General features: G+C 39.4%; 1 protein-coding gene across 11 annotated transcripts in view; it reads right to left on the bottom strand.

The window, feature by feature from the left end:
• Positions 1-17,088, bottom strand: part of PLA2R1 (phospholipase A2 receptor 1) — a 134,208-nt gene that overhangs the window by 92,745 nt on the left and 24,375 nt on the right. For all 11 annotated transcript variants that reach the window (XR_013518903.1, XR_013518904.1, XR_013518905.1 and 8 more), the window contains exons 4-7: positions 11,248-11,421; positions 6,909-7,022; positions 6,271-6,414; positions 675-869 (exon numbers count right to left, since the gene is read on the bottom strand). Coding sequence is in view for 7 of the 11 variants with exons in the window: in XM_002749407.7 (XP_002749453.5) it covers positions 675-869; positions 6,271-6,414; positions 6,909-7,022; positions 11,248-11,421 (627 nt within the window). In the remaining 4 variants the exon portion in view is untranslated. The remainder of the gene's footprint in view (positions 1-674; positions 870-6,270; positions 6,415-6,908; positions 7,023-11,247; positions 11,422-17,088) is intronic.

Genomic DNA, 17,088 nt, shown 5'->3' with positions numbered 1-17,088 from the left:
TCGGAAAAAATAACAGAGAAGGATGTGTGTTTTTACTCCAAACTAAAAGCTAACAATCGAAAAGGTCATCAAAGTAGACTTTGGAAATTTTTTGTATTTTTAAAAACTGAAAAATGAAATCAGTAATTTCAGTGGTTTTCCAGCAAAAGTTTATGTCAGATTCGTGACACAGTGAGGCGCAGACCAACTTTGATGGACTCAGGCTGGGTGGAAGCCAGCAGCCTGAAACACCTACACATGGAGAACAGTCTGAACACCACCTCACCAAATAAATTACCCATGTCCACTGGCGAAAATTGTTTAAATCCAATTATTTGCCTTAGGGATTCCCTGCAGTGTGTGGATTACATGTTAACAACACACTACTGCTATCTAGTGGCCATAAGGCTAAATTACAGGTTTAGGTTTTTCATTAGAAGTTTTAGGAAATAAACTTTCCTATTATAAAAATCATCTAATATATGTGGCATATGTGAAGATGTTACAAAGTTTCTGAACATGTATTTTGTAAAAATTCAATAAATTTGAACTACTGAATATCATTTAGAAACTTTGAATATATGTGCCATGAATAGCCACTTTTAAATAGCTTAAATTTCTTTTCAACTCTACTAATAAAAGTAGTTACTACATTATATTTTATACCTCTTAAACCAAAGGCAGTTGGGACTCACCATCTCCAAGGAGGGTTACAAGAAACTCCACTTCCGCTAATGAGGTTATCTCTATTAATGCACTGTTATCAGCCTGGCAAGAATGCAAAGCCTCATGCCAGGTCTTTTCTTCTTTCTGAAGTTTGTAGCAATTACGATTGTAGGGATTCCAGCCAGGCTCACAGTGGGTAGCATAATATTTCCAAGCATCTTTTTCTTTTTAAACCAACAAAAAACAAGGTCATTTTTCACAATTATTTTAACATTACTTATTACAGTTTATGTAAATTGCAATCAGTATGATTACTTTAAAAATGTGAAAAACAGAAATACACAAAATGACATAAATCATGGAATTCTAGATCTTCAGAGTTGAGAAGGGCCTAATCTATGATCTAGATCTAGATCTAGGATCAAATGAACCTCAGTCTTTCATTTTCCAGATGAGCTAGTGAAGGTACAAAGAAGTAAGGAGAGGAGGGATGGCAGCAAGATGGCCGACAGAGACACCTATGTCAGAGGCCTTTGAACAACAGCAAATCCATCTTGTTTGGGGACTGATTAAAATAAGACGGAGACCTACTGAGCAGGATTCCCAGGAGGTCAGGCATTCTAAGTCATAGGATGAGATAAAAAGTCAGCACAAAATACAGGTCACAAAGACCTTGCTGATAAAACAAGCTGCAGTAAAGAAGCCGGTCAAAACTCATCAAAACCAGGATGGTGAGGAAAGTGACCGATGGTCATCTTCACTGCTTATTATGTGCTAATTATAATGTGTTAGCATGCTAAAAGACACTCCCACCACTGCCATGACAGTTTACAAGCCATGACATCATCAGGAAGTTACCCTCTATGCTCTAAAATGGGGAGGAACCCTCAGTTCTGGGACTTGTATGCCCCTTTCCCAAAAAAGTCATGAATAATCTACCCCTTGTTTGGCATATAATCGAGAAAGAACTCTAAGTGTAATCAGCTGAGTAGCCCAAGCTGCTGCTCTCTGCCTATGGAGTAGCCTTTCTTTATTCCTTTACTTTCCTAATAAACTTACTTTTTTCATTTTATGGATTTGCTACAAGTCTTTCTTGGGATCTGGATCAAGACCCCTTTCTGGTAGCACCTGGGGCTCGTCCCTGTCACAGGAACAGCCAAAGTGATGAATAAATGACTACATTTTCACAAAGGCAGCTGAAGAAGAGTGCTAGAGCACATCAAGGGAGTTGCAGAAACAACATGGAGCACAGAAACCCTTGCCGCCCACACCACCCACTCCCAAGCCCCCATTAGAAGCAGCTTAGAGCCAGGAAGGACTTCTCCCTGTAAGGAAAGGGCGAGCAAGTGGACCCCAGCAGCCTCCAACTCCATCAGACTGGGGACCCCTGCAGTTCTCACAGGCACTAAGCCCAGTTGAAGGGGATGCCTGGAGTCTACAAGACTATGCTTGCCCCAGAGAAAGTTCTGACGCTGTAACCCTGCCTCTCTGTGGCCTATGGGGCTACTACACTGCACCATCTTGAAAAAGGAACCTCTGCTAGAATGTCATGTTCTGCTCCAGTGGTAACTAGTCACAGCACCCTTCCATCTTTTGGAACCACTGCAACACTTTTACCCCGTGACCCACCATCCCCATGCCAAGCTACTGTGGGGCCTTCACTCTACCTGGTGTGGCCAAGCTGCTACGAGCTGCTCCATCTACCCTTTCTGGTTGTTGCTGTGCCATGCCCCTCAGAGCCAGATCTGGCTCATTACCCTGCCTCCAAAAAAATGGTGCCTTGGCTGCCCAGAGCAGTCATATTCCCAGTGGGTGTACTGAAGTGGCGCCCTGCCTCCCAAGGAATCCCTACCCTGGCTGCCCAGAACAGTCACACCCCTGGCACCTGAACTGAAGTGGCTCCCAAATCCAGGGGAAACAGTGCTTTAGCTGCCCAAAGCAATCATACATTCCAGCACCTAAGCTGAATCAGCCCTATCATGGGAGAATGGGTGCCTTGGCTGAGCTGAGCAGCTGTGCTTCCTGGGGCTTAGCTGATGTGATATCCTGCATCCAAGGGAAACAGCATTGGCAGGGCTGGGACATCCTGCCCTCCAGGTCAAACAGCTATAGCACCCTGCTTTCCTGGAACTGGACTAGTCCCACAAAGCCTGAGCTGCTGAGACACCCTACCTTCCTTGAGAGTGGAGTCATCATTTTGCTGCTCCTTGCCCCCCAGGAAACAAGCCACAGCTACATGCTACCGTTCCTGGGTCCTTGCTGCTACTGAACCTGATCTCACAGAGCCTGAGATACTGCTGTGTCACACCATCCCAGGGTCTGGAGTCACCAATGCCTGATGCTTCATCCCTTAGAGCTTGAATTGCCACTGTGCCGTACTAGTTCTGGTTCCAAAATTACAGCCCTGCTCTGTTCCCTGGAGCCAAACCTCCAGAGTACCCCTTCTTCCTTAGAGGTAAATATATAGTCAGGTTCAGAATACTCAAATACTGTAATGGTGGTCTGTAAATGATTTATATATCTAGTTTAAAGATTAAAGTCAAAATTGTCAAAAATAGGTTGGGTGCAGTGGCTCATGACTGTAATCCCAGCACTTTGGGAGCTGAGGTAAGAGGATTACTTGAACCCAGGAGGTAGAGCTATGATCATGCCATCATATTCCAGCCTGGGTGACAGAGCAAGACCCTATCTCTAAAACATAAATAAATAAGGAAATAAATAAATAACCAAAATTGTAAAACATAACTATAGCTACAATAAATTAAGAAATACATAATATTAAAAGATGTAAGTTGTGTAATCAAAATTTTAACTATTGGGGGTAGGGTAAAAATCTAGAGTGATTGTATGCAACTAAAGTTAAGCTATTATTAGTGCAAAACAGTCCATTATAAGATGTTTTATGTAAGCCATATGATAACCACAAAGCAAACAACAAAACAAAACTATAACAGAGAACTGATAAAGAGAAAGGAATTGAAATTTAGCACACACACAAAATCACCAAATCACAAAGGTAAACAATGAGAGGAAGAAAAAAACCTATACAACAACCAGAAAACAATGAACGAAATGGCAGCAGTGAGTCCTTACCTATCTATAATTACTTTGAATGCAAATTGATGAAATTATCTAATCAAAACACAGAATAGTTGAATGGATGAAAGACTACTAGGGGTCAAAGAGGGAAAATGAGCTGAGGTAGGAAAAAGGATACAAATAGCAGATATGGAGGAAGGACAAGTCTGAAAGTCTACCGTACAGCATGCGGATTATAGTTAATGTGGTGTATTCAGGATTTTTGCTAAACGAGGAGATTATAGTTGCTATTGTCACATTGGGGGAAATGGGTAACTAAGTGAGATGATGGATGTGTTAATTTGTTTCACTATAATAACCATTGTACTATATATGTATCCTATGACATGTTGTATACTTTAAACACACACAGCAAATTTTATTCTAAAAAATAGTAAAAAAGTAAAACAAACATCAACAACAACAAAACCGAAGAAGTAAAGAGTCTTGACAAAGGACATACAATGAAAGCAGAGTGTTGGGGCTAGATATAAAATTTAAAATTTAAATGTAAAACGTGTTCATTTTTGAAAACGTTTTACATTTAGAAGTATTATGGGATACTATTTAAAGTATTCCAAGGATTTTATACATAGTGTATGGGTAAGGCAGATATTTATCCCCAGCTGAAAAGAGCCTAAAACTCTGATGACTTCCTCTAAAATGGGGAAGACAAATAGGTTTCACTTTGAAGATAAGTCTGAGTGTCTGTGGCGTTGCTCTGGACTGATAGGGACTCTGGGTGGAACTTACAGGAACTAAGTGCCATGATGCTTTGGACATTGGAGGCCAGTGGTGATGCATATTGCTGCATTTTGGCTTTCCTTTCTCAGGAGTTTGCCCCCATTCTGATGATGGCATTTTTACCTTATTTTATTAACCACAACTAGGTGCCTCCATTAAGAACTAATTTAGTTAAACTAAATACGATTTCACTGCTATTTGGGAAACAAAACTTTCTTTTAAAATTGTTTCTAGGACTCTGACAGCAATTAGAATCATGGCCAAAGAATGTTAGAACTTTATATATTATTGACTCCAGAGGTTTTCAGCCTAAAAAAACACTCACAGAATTATGTTTAAACATGGAATTTTAAGCTGGATATGGTGGCTCATGCCTGCAATCCCAGCACTTTGGGAGGCCCAGCTGGGCGGATCGCCTGAGGTCAGGTGTTCAAGACCAGCCTGGCCAACGTGGTGAAACCCCAACTCTACTAAAAATACAGATATTAGCTGGGCATGGTGGCAGGTGCCTGTAATCATAACTACTCAGGAGGCTGAGGCATGAGAATCGCTTGAACCTGGGAGGTGGAGGTTGCAGTGAGCCAAGATTGTGCCATTGCACTCCAGCTTGGGTGACAATAGCAAGACAAAACAAAGACAAAAGCAATAACACATGGAATTTTAAAGAGGATCTTCTCTGACTGAAGCAGGGGAAGCACAAAGGTTGAAGCCAGTGGACTGAATCGATCTTCAGAAGAATTTGTTGAACTTGAAGCAACAGCAAATAATCCAAACAAGCTAACTTAACTACTCCCATTTCTGGTCTTCTGACCTCAACTAGCAGATCAGAAGGATAAATATAACAGAATAAAAGAAGGGTGTCAAGAGGGAATGCAAGATGGCATAATAAAGAAAGAAAAAATGAAGAGAGAAGGAATGAAGAAAGGAACATGACAGAAGGAAGAGAGGGAGGGAGAAGGACAATAACAGGTGGTAGTAATTTCAGCAAATTCCTGAAACAATGGAAAGAAAACTGCAAGATGCTTCTTCTTTCCCCAGCTTGTACCCCATATTCTATAAAACTCCTCGGCTTAGCTATTTAAAGGAAAATAGAAGTTAAAACCAAGTTGTAAGGGACAATATTTAAAAATGATAATTCAGCTTATTTTAAATCTAGAGTTTTTTCCTAATTATTTTTGTAATGATTCTTTTAAATACCTTTGTTATACCTTTATCTCTAAAAATAAAAATTCTGTGAGATATTAATTCTCACAGAAACTATAGACCTTATAGAGGTTATAGACTTTGAAAACTGAAATAATTGGACTTCTGGTGCTAGATTGCAATTAGGTATTATTTAAGTATCAACTCCATCTAAAAGTTCTGCATGTGATTTCAGGGAGGAGATGATATTGCTAATAAGAGATTCAGAGTGTGTCAGAAAATCAATGAAGTAAATAATTCTATAAAATTGTTTTCTAAATTATGTTTAATTTCTAGGGGAACAATAAACAAAACTCAACACTAGAATAGAAAAAGAAACATATCTTATTTTTTGGATCCAGAATAACTAAATAGTACAATTTTTGTAAAAGACCGGAAAAAAATGTTTGTTATGCTCAGTTTATTTCAGTTTTTAGTAAAAACCTAAATGCATTTGTTAACAAATTCATAGTCCCTTTGATGTATATTTTTTTGTGTGTAAAGATAAACTAGCTTTGGCTAAGTTTACATTATGAACTATTAGCAAAAACTAGAGGAATTTACATATACTGAGAGGACAAGTAAACAACATCTAACAACAAATTAAAATAAAACACTTACCAACTATTTCATGATCAACGTGGTTTAGATATTTTTTACATATATATGGCAAGGTGGACTCACAATCCCGACTCCTCCAGGCACTTGGCATAAGCAAACTAAATGTTCCACAATGATATTCAACAAACGGCTCAAAATTTACCTCTGAAAATACAATGAGTGTGTTTAATGTTAGAAGTAAAAGCAGTTAGTATAATACATATTGAAATGTACTTTTAGCATCAAGGGGACAGCCCTTCTATTTGTCATATATAGTAGATTTTATAAGATGTTATATCTCATAAGATGTTGTCTATGATTTTGCAGGCATGTCAATTAAATGATTTCCCAAAGATTCCAAAAGACCCAATTTTATTATTTTAAAGTAGAGAGATATTTTGGAATTTGTTGCTATTTTTAAAACAGCAGACTGAAATCTTGGCTTGCACTCAAACCTTCCTGCAACTTTGGCTAAAAAGCTTGTTTCCTTGGTCTCTATTTTCTTGTTTGGAAAAGCTTGCCTTAAAGGAATTCAGTCAGGCTAAAAGATGTTTATAAGTTACTCTCACAAAAGCATGCCCTATGTGCATGGGAAATGCTGCTGTGTAAGGCTGCAGGATGATGCCACATGATGAAGGCAAAGAAAACACCGCGGGTACCTGCGCTCCAATTCAGGTAGTTGAGCGGCGTTCCATCAGACCACTGCCAGCCAGCGTGTTCATCCAGCTGATTGAGACCGATCCACACCTCCACTGCTTTACTGCTCACGTGCTCTGAAATGAAAATTATGGAGCTTCAAAAAAAAAAATCCAGTGTTACGTGTCTTTCTTGCTCTCCTATTCCTGAATCATGGAGTCAGAAATTAATCCCAGTCAATGACAGGAAAGGTGCACAGAATGCACATGGTGCTTCTGAGTGACAAAGCAGGTTCCCACCATCTTGAGAAACAGAGCAGCTCACTGACAGCTGTTTTTCAACTGTGAAAGCTTCACGCAAGTACCTCGAAATGTCGCCTTTCAGTGGCTGTCAATCTAGACAAGGGTGCAAGATTGCATGCTTGAGGCCATCTTACTTGAGTGAGCTCATGAACTTAAAGGTTTCATAGGGTGGAGGAGCAGGTCTGCAGGGTCGCTCCCAGAAAGTAAACAGAGGCACATCTTCAAAGCTAAAAAGGTGTGCTGAAGGCCAGGCGCAGTGGCTCATGCCTGTAATCCCAGCATTTTGGGAGGCCGAGGTGGGCAGATCACCTGAACTCGGGAGTTCAAGACCAGCCTGACCAACATGGAGAAACCCCGTCTGTACTAAAAAGACAAAAACAATTTGCCGGGCGTGGTGGCGTATGCCTGTAATCCCAGCTACCCGGGAGCCGAGATCACGCCATTGCACTCCAGTCTGGGCAACAAGAGCAAAAAACTCCGTCTCAAAAAAAAAGTGTGCTGAGATAAGTAGATCAGCGAGGGGTGTACAGTGTGAGAGCCACCAGGAGTTGGGTGGCTCAACAAGAGGGACCAGAGTGTCTCAAGGGATCCCTAGCAGGTCGGGACCTAAGGCTGTGTGCAGTGCAAACTGGAAGCTGCTTCCACAGCTTGAGGCGGGAGAAGATTTTATGGCAGGCTGGCTCTTAACCAGACCACTACAACTCGCGGTTTAATGCAATATAATTTTTGTTATGGATACTATGAATAAAAACATGCATTGATGTGCAGAAAAACATAGTTATTAAAGTTACAGAATTATGGAAATTTCTCTTTAGTTTTTCTTTTTGTGCACCTACATTTTAAACATTATTCCAGAACAAATAGGTACTACTTGTGCAGTAAAATTTTGGAAGGGGGGAAAAAACCAAAACCTAGTGTCAGAAACTTAATGAAAGTGGCAATTTTGTGAAACTTTGAAATGCTGCCATTTACTCATCTAATCTACAAAGGAGAGCATTGTTCTCTTACGATTCATCTGCTTCAGAGCCCAATTTATTTTTAGTCAGATACAGGGGTCCTGCCTGAGATCAAGACCCTGATGGATAAGGGTTATAAACAGGGTGACCGTATGCCCCAGTTTTCCTGGAAAACTCATGGTTCATGCTGCTAGTTCCAGAATAATTATTAATCACAGTCCCTTTTACTCTCAAAAGAATCTCAGTTTGGATGATAGATTGTATGATTACCCAGGTTGTGAAGGTTATTGTAGTCATATAACAAGGCTGCAGCATCCTCAGTGATGAGATATTTCAATACAATTGTGCAAAACTCAAAGAGCCTAACCCATTCAAGAAAAGAGAAAAAGGTGCTTTATAATTTTGAGACTCCCAGAAATCAATAAACAGAACAGCATACTATACATGGGTTTCACCCTTCCAAATTTCTGCGGCATTCACATGGAATCTCTTTCTAATGTCCATTTGATTATTCCTTTCAATATCACCATTTGATTAAATCATTTAACAGGTCTTATGATGATAAGAAGTGAAATGGATTGACAAAGCAGGGAGAAATTTTCACATTTCACATTCAGACAAGTGCCAAGTGATATTTTAAAATCAAGTTAAAATATTAAAACATTAATTATTCTTATCTTAGAATTGTTTTGAATACCCATTGTGCAATTGTTTTAATAATGAACATAAAAAATCATTGTGCAATTTATAATCCGTGTCTGGAGGCACAAAAAAACCATCTATTTACCTTTAGGACTAAGCTGGCTCACAATACTGTAATAAGAAGCTTGAATTTAAATTCCTTTGGATATTTCTTGGCATTTGTGACAGCTTAGATAATTCCTTATACCATAGTATATGTTCACCAGAATTAGCAAGAAACATTAGACTATTTTCATAATTAAAAAATACCTTGGTTGGAACAGGTTTCTGCCTTTATGAATAGACTTCTGTTCTTCCAAACATTTCCCACAGACTAATTATAGAACTGAGGTAGTTAAATCAAAGTTCCTGACATGTCTTATTTTTTAAAATTGTGATTCAAATTTGATGCATAAGTCCAGACCATCTCATGAGAAATCCTGGCAGTTAAGATAGATAATTGTAATTCATAAATGGTGTGCAAACTTTTACATAAAGACCATTCCAGGCTTATAATGATTTTGAAAATTGATGTTTTCCTGCACTATGACTTACTCAAATCAAATTCAATAATAATTTCTGACTTCTGCATAGCTGTGGGGAAAGGGTGGGCACGCATTGTTCATTTGTTGCTTACAATCCTTCTGGAAGATGTTAATGACTTTCAAAAGCTTGAAAATGTGCTTACTTTTCCATCCAGTGAACCCACTTCTTCAAACTTATAGAGAAATAATTGGGGATGTATGCACAAAGATATGTGCAGGGATGTTTTATAATATCAACAAATAAATAACAAAACAAATAGTTTTATCAATATCTCTAAGGAAAGGAGATTCAATCAATATATTACCACTAACCTATACTACTTTGTAACCATTAAAAATTATAACTTAGATCTATATTTATAGATCCAGGCCAATGTTCCTTATATATAGGTAAACAAAATAATTAGATTACCGAATTGTGTACACAGATGTTGTTAAATGGTTAAAACACACTGAGTGTTTATTATGTGTGCCAGGCGCTTTTATAAGATTTCACCTATATTAAAATATGTAATCTGCACCAAGGATTTGCATTTTTATTACTTCCACTTGGTAGGGGGGAAATTGAGGCACAGAGTGGTTAAATCAGTTGCTTCAGCAACCGTGGTACTCAAGTAGTAGAGGCAGGATTTAAACCCAGGCAGGTGGCTCCCTGCTCCTAACCACTATGCAATAGCTGCCATGTTTTTATTTATTTTAATTTTTTATGTATGTGTTTTGATATGCAGTCTCATTCTGCTGCCCAGGCTGGAGTGCAATGGTGCAATCTCAACTCACTGCATCCTCCACCTCCCAGGTTCAAGTGATTCCCCTGCCTCAGCCTACTGAGTAGCTGAGACTACAGGTGTGTGCCACCACATAGGGCTAATTTTTGTATTTTTAGTAGAGAGGGGGTTTCACCATGTTGGCCAGGCTAGTCTTGAACTCTTGGCCTCAATTGATCCACCTGCATTGGCCTCCCAAAGTGCTGGGTTTACAGGTGTGAGCCACCGCGCTTGATGGCTGCCACATTTTTGTATAATACCATTTTTTACATATACTATGTATGTACGCATGCCTTCATATATTTTTGCAGAGAAACACAGTTATCTCTGGATTACAGAACTATGGGAACTTTTTCATTTTTTTGCTTTCTATATACCTGAATCTTAAAAATTATTCTAAAATAAACATGTACTATATATGCAATAAAATTGGACAAAAATTGGCATCAAAAACTGTTTATAAAAGTGACTAATTTTGTGATATTTTCTAATATTTCCACAAGTTTTTAAAGAGGTGTATGTACACACATACAAACACATTTAATGTATAAAGGAGAAGTAAGAGGAGAGTTTAGGTGATGAAACATAAGTCTAAGTTTACAATTCTTATAACATATTATTGTCTATACTGTTAGTTAACATATATGTGCTTTTGCTTTTCCCATTAAATTTCAAGGGTTTTTTTGGTACCCACCAGAAGGCCTATGATGTACCTGCACATGGTAAGTGATAGGTAAGATCTTGTTCATTTAATAAAATACTTAATGATTTATTAATGAAAATGGAATAATTAAAATCTCCAGAAGAGAAAAACTAGCCCTTAAATTTAGAAATCTTCCTGATGTACTTGTTAGAATTGCCACTCTCCTGGGTCCCTTGCTGTGGCTTCAAATTCTCTTTTCCAAGGGAGAGAAAATAAAAAAGACATCATTGGATGTCAAATGGAATCACTCAGCATTCAAGGAAAAATTTTGGTTTAGAGTTTTGGGCCATATTAAGGAAAGAAAAATATTTTTTAAGAAATTTTTTCAGCATATATTTTTGTACATGTGAAAACAGTTAACAACAGCCTTTTTATTGTATCAGTATCAATGTGCATCATCCACCTACTTACCCTTTATGAAATTTTCTTCAGTTTCATCTGTAATACTTAATAGTGCACCTCCTTGCATCTGGCATGAAGAATGTGCCTCACTCCAAGAGAGAGATGAAAGCAGGTTGAACTGGTAGCAAATGTGTGAATTGAGGTCCTTCTCCCAAATAGCATCACAACTTACTTCTGCAGAGGCTGGAAACAATGTCCATTAAAAACATTCAAGTCTTATTTTATCTATACAGCAACATATTTCTAAGAGGAATCTGAATGGAATTATTCCATCTTGCAATCTCTAAAACTTTAGTGCCTAATCTATTCTTGATTAGGTCTTTATGATAAAATCTGCATTGTCATTGCTAAGATATGGTCAAACTCTTTCATGATTTACCTAAGAAAATACAAGAAATCACCAATGAAAAAGTTATGATCCTTTCCAGAATAATAATAGAAACCAGTTTTAAGAGGAGATGGAAGCGAAATATTTGTGAAAATAAGATCTGAGTTATTTTGTCATTTGGAACTTTATATTGAAAACCTGTGACTTTAAATGTTCATTTCAGTAGATACAAATGTTATTTCAAAAGGCATTTCTCCCCAAATACAAAATGCTAAAATATAAGGTTACAGTATGAGTCAATAGTAAACACAAGTTTTCAAATAAATATCAAGCACAGGAACACTGACATAAGTTTAAGAAAGTTCTTTTAGCCAAGAGGAATAGAAGCAAGATCCACCTGGAAGACATTGGCTGAATGTCTTTAGTGCATAGTATGCTCAAAAGTAAATTTAATAGAGTATGAAATGTGGAGCTGAAGTCCGAAATTTCTTGAAACAACAGAAAATTAAACCAAGTTTGGGTGCTTTCGCTAGCATGTTAAATCAAACTCTGAGGTGAACTAAGTAGCCACAATAATGACCGGAAATCAAACTCAGACAATGTCAGAATGTAGAAAATGTGAGCCATACTGCAGCATGACTGAAAATGACTGACAGGCAACCAGCAGGCATCTAGGACAGCCTTTCTTAAAGTGTGGTTCCCAAAGTAAGACAATTTCAAGAGGCTCCCAAGGAAAATCTGAGACACAATGCATGCACAGCATTCTCTGGGAAATTCACAATGCACATTAGCATATTCAAGGCTCTGAGAAGTTTTGTAATAAAGATGTTTAATTTTAATTCAGTGTCCTTGAAACTTATTTGACAATAAAACCCTTTCTGTTTGTTTTTTCCTTCTGATAACACTTAGTTTAGATATTCCTCTTGTGAAATGTGGACAGTTTATTTTCATGTCTGGTTGCAACACACATTACAGAGGTTTTTAAATCACATATAAATCTAAGGTTGTCTGTAGAGTTTCCTGACTGATACATGTGTTTGTAGAAGGATCCAAGATTAAAGGAAGGCAGAAGATAAGGCTATCAGCAAGTAAAACTGAAGGAAGCAAGACCCTATTGCTACAAAAAGAGAAAGAAAGAGGCCGGGTATGGTGGTTCATGCCTGTAATCCCAGCCTTTTGGAAAGGTGAGGCAGGTGGATTGCTTGAACCTAGGAGTTCAAGACCAGCCTGGGCAATGTGGTGATTTTTTTTTTTAGTGCTGACATGACACTACAAATAGAAAATTCTACACTTGACCCCATGTGACGGGTTTTGGTCAATACTTTGTTTCATGCACAAAATTATTTAAAATGTTGTATAAAATTACCTACAGCCTATGGGTATAATGTGTATATAAAACATAAATGAATTCTGTATTTACACTTGGGTCTCATACCCAAGAAATCTCATTATGTATATGCAAATATCCTAAAATCAGAAATCTATAACACTTTGGGGCCCAAGAATTTTGGATGAGGGATACTCAGCCTGTATAAAAGTTTGTACTTCTGCACAGACAGACACAAGTCCTTTCTCTGCTTCTCTAGGTGGACTGCATGTCACTCCATGAATCCCATTTGAAGGTTGTAAGTAACGGAATGAAAATGTTGTCATGGTCACTGCGATGTGCTGCTCTCAGTATTAAGCCTCCTTTAAGGATTGCATTGGCAGAAGAGTCTCTGCCCAATGTCACTCTCCCTTCCCAAGGGCAGCTGGCAGACCATGACGGTCAATGTAGTGACATACTTAGACCCCCATCCCAACAAGGGGCAACTCTGAAGGGTCACCCCGGCTTGAGACCTCTGAATAGAGTTGGCCTAGGGGCCGTCAGGCCTGCATCAGAGCCTGTTCTGTGCACTCCTGCTCTCTTCCCTTCCTTTTCACATGAACTGATCCTGAAGGGGCTCCCCCAAAAAACTCCCACATGTTAACCTTTGGCTTGGAGACTGCTCCCCAGGGACCTACCTGCCACAGGCTCCCACCTTGACCTGGGCATTCGCACTTATATATAATCTCTTTCCAAGCCACAGAAAATGCAAGATCAAAGGCTGTTGTCTCAGGTATGTTTATTATTCTTGAAAAATTCTAATTTAAGGGCTATAATACTATTGTCATATTCTTTACATCTTTGACTGACTTTATATCATTTCTTCTATTGCTAAACTATGAGCTTCTTCAGGGGAGCAGTTGTGTCATTTATAACTTTGGGTCTCCTATTATGTGATGAGAGAGTACCAAAATCTTTTGCCTGGTGTTATAAATAGGTGATTTCCCACCTCCTAAACTACACCTCTCTTTTAATGAACTGAAGTGCATTTGTAGAATGACTCGGGAAGTGTTTCATCCTCTTCTAATTCCCCACTTACCCTCTCATCCACTCAATCTGGCAATTAAGGTATATCTTGTTAAGGCCATCAGTGATCCCTGTGTTGCCAAATTCAGCAAATGTTAGTTTGAGACTTTATCAACAAGGCCCTTCATCAGCACTTGGCAGGCCGAGTTCCCTCTTTGTGCTGATTTACTCTTTTCTGGACTTCCCATGCCTGGATTCCCTTATACCTCCCTGGCTGCCCCCTTTCAGTCTCCTTTGCTGATTTATTCTTCTCTACTCAAATTAAATGTTGGAGGCCTTAAGGCTTGGCCCTGAGCCCCATTCCTTTCTATTCTACACACGGCTATCTAACTTGTTTTCATGGGTCCATTTCCCATAACTTCCAAATACACAGAGACCATTACATCTACCTGCCTAGTCCACATCTCTACCTAACTGACTCACATGTAGCATGTGCCAACCTGAATAGTACTTTTCCAAATGTATATCTCCATAAACTTAGCTAAGCGAGTCAGAAACATGGAGTGTGAATTAATGTCTCACTTTCTCTCCTAGCCTCCAAGTTCTTAGTAGTGAGAAGTCCTACTCCTGGTTAAAAACCTATATGTGATTCTTAAGGCCTGACCATAGGCAGTTACAAAGGCTTTACCCGGCAGGCTTATGGGGGAAAGCTGCCTCCACCCCAGATTTGGTGCAGAGCTGGCATACTGCAGTTTTTAAAAAGATTTATAGTTATGGGTCCAGGCCCCTCAGGCCCATTGTGCTCTGTGTTATTTGCATTTCTGGTGCAGGCGCCTTCAGTTCCTAGGTCTCTTTCTATGTGAAGCTGTGGGCCAAGGTCCTCTTCAGATGCCTCTGCTGAGGCTGGGATCAAATGAAAGAGTGGAATCTTGAAGACACATTTTCCCCATTCTGACTCAGTGCTCAGTACTTTTTGTCTCCTAGCTCTTCCCCTCATCTTACCCCAACCCAGAATCTATAAAACTGAAAAGCCTTTATTGTTGTTGTTTAGGGTTCTCTCAACAGTGAGCTGAACTGAACTCATGTCTGTGCCGATCCACTAACCCTTGATGCCTGTGCTATTCCCTGGGTAAAAATGGAAGTGAGGGGCGAGGTGGGGGAGGTGGCAAATTCTTTTAGACTCTTCCTTACACCATCTAGTGAGTGATCAACAGCTTAACGATTTCATTTTTGGCTTGTTGCTAATCAGCTACTCCAACACCTGACAGCTCAGCTGTCTTTAGCCCAGCTAAGCTCCTGATAACTAGGTCCTGTTCAGTTTGACAACAAATTAGATTTTCAATACATTCACATTTCTCCAAGCCCCTGGCTGTCACCCAACTGAAGCCACCACTACTCCTGGACCAGACTGTTGTTCCAACTTTCTACCAAGTCTCCAGGATTTGCATATTCCTCCCTTCCAAGTCATTCGGTCCAATGGAGCCAGAGTAATCCTTAAATGTTTTTTTAAAGATTATCATCACTCTCCTGCTTAAAAGCCTTTTATGGCTTCCTTTTGCACTTAGAATTAGGTAAGTCCTTACCTTTATGACACTTTGAACTATCTAGCCTGTCTATGAATTGGGCTCTATCTTTTCAGGGTGTCTTCTCTCTTCTTCAACCACTGTACTCTTGCCACATTGTCTTTCTTAGATGGCAATAAGCTCTTCCCTCTTCAAACCTTCAGATATTTGGCCAGTGACATGCAGTCAGCCTGGACAGGTGGGGGTATTTTTATCACTGACGTTGTTTAGAATTGTTAGAGCATGTGCGTGCTGAATCAAAAGCACGCTGTTTTTTACTTGGTTTTATTATTAGTATTAGTTTTATTTAAACCGTATACCCCCTTTATTGTGCACAACCCATGCTGACCACTCCCTTTCCCTTTGCTTTGCACATGGCTGCACCATGCTTCTCTGAATGAATATCTCATTTCCCCACTCTCCATCTTGACAACTTCTACTCATCTCTTGAGTTAGAGCTCAAATACAACTTCCTTAGGAAAGTCTGCCATGATTCTCAATTTTAACATTGGATTCTCACTTATAATACTGTATTTTCCTAAGGTAGAACCTACGATAAACTGTAATTATATATTAATTTGGGCATTATACTTGAATGTGAATTTCATCAGGGCAGGCACTATGACTTTCGTATTTCACATTCACAGTTATAACCTCAGGAGCCAGAGGGGTCACTGGCACATAGTAGGTGTCCAATACAAATTTGTTAAATGAATAAATGGATGAATAGTCTGTGGAAATGGAAGTCCAGGTCGGACAAGAGGAGAGAGTGTCCTGAAGAAGGAAAGCAAAGTGAGAAGGCATAAACAATTCTTTTTTTTTTTTTTGAGACAGAGTTTCCCTCTTGTTGCTCGGGCTGGAGCACAGTGGCGCGATCTCTGTTCACTGCAACCTCCACCTCCCCGTTCAAGTGATTCTACTGCCTCAGCTTCCCGAGTAGCTGGGATTACAGGCCTAAGCCACCACGCCAAGCTAATTTTATATTTTTAGTAGAGAGGGGGCTCCTCCGTGTTGGTCAGGCTGGTCTCGCACTCCTGACCTCAGGTGATCTGCCCTCCTTGGCCTCCCAAATTGCTGGGATTACAGGCATTAGCTACCATGCCCAGCAATAATTCTTTTGCGAATCCTTTTTATATAGAGGATGAGAGAGAGAGGTGTTTTCAGGAGGCATAAATTGGGATGAAGGAATTGCATTATTTTTAAGATTTATTTTAAGACTCGCACAGGTCTAACTGCTAAGGACAAGGGCCCAGCAGAGTATGGGTATGCACTGGAATCACCTAGAAGTTTGTTAAAACTTCTAGAATTTCTGATATGATGGTCTAGGGTGGGACTGCTACTATGCATTTCTAGCAAGCTCCCAGGGAATTCCGACGCTGATTGAATAGGGATCACACTTTGAGAACCACTGAGATACAGGTTGGAGAAGGTTGGATGAGGAGCTCCAGAGCCCAGGTGAGGAGACTTGGCCCACATAGAAGGAGGAACATCATCCTTATGCATAGAAGGGAGGAAATAAAGATGGGCACAGGCACACGTAGGCTTTAAGATTAGGGAGCTAGAAGTTGCCAAAACTGCCTTTCTGATGGATCTTTTTGCCATTATGAGGTAGAAACTGAGGTAACCTG

This window comes from Callithrix jacchus, chromosome 6 (genome assembly GCF_049354715.1).
Source record: "Callithrix jacchus isolate 240 chromosome 6, calJac240_pri, whole genome shotgun sequence".
Taxonomy (NCBI): Eukaryota; Metazoa; Chordata; class Mammalia; order Primates; family Cebidae; genus Callithrix; species Callithrix jacchus.
The sequence above is the reverse complement of the archived record's forward strand: the minus strand, read 5'-3'. Positions and strand labels throughout refer to the sequence as shown.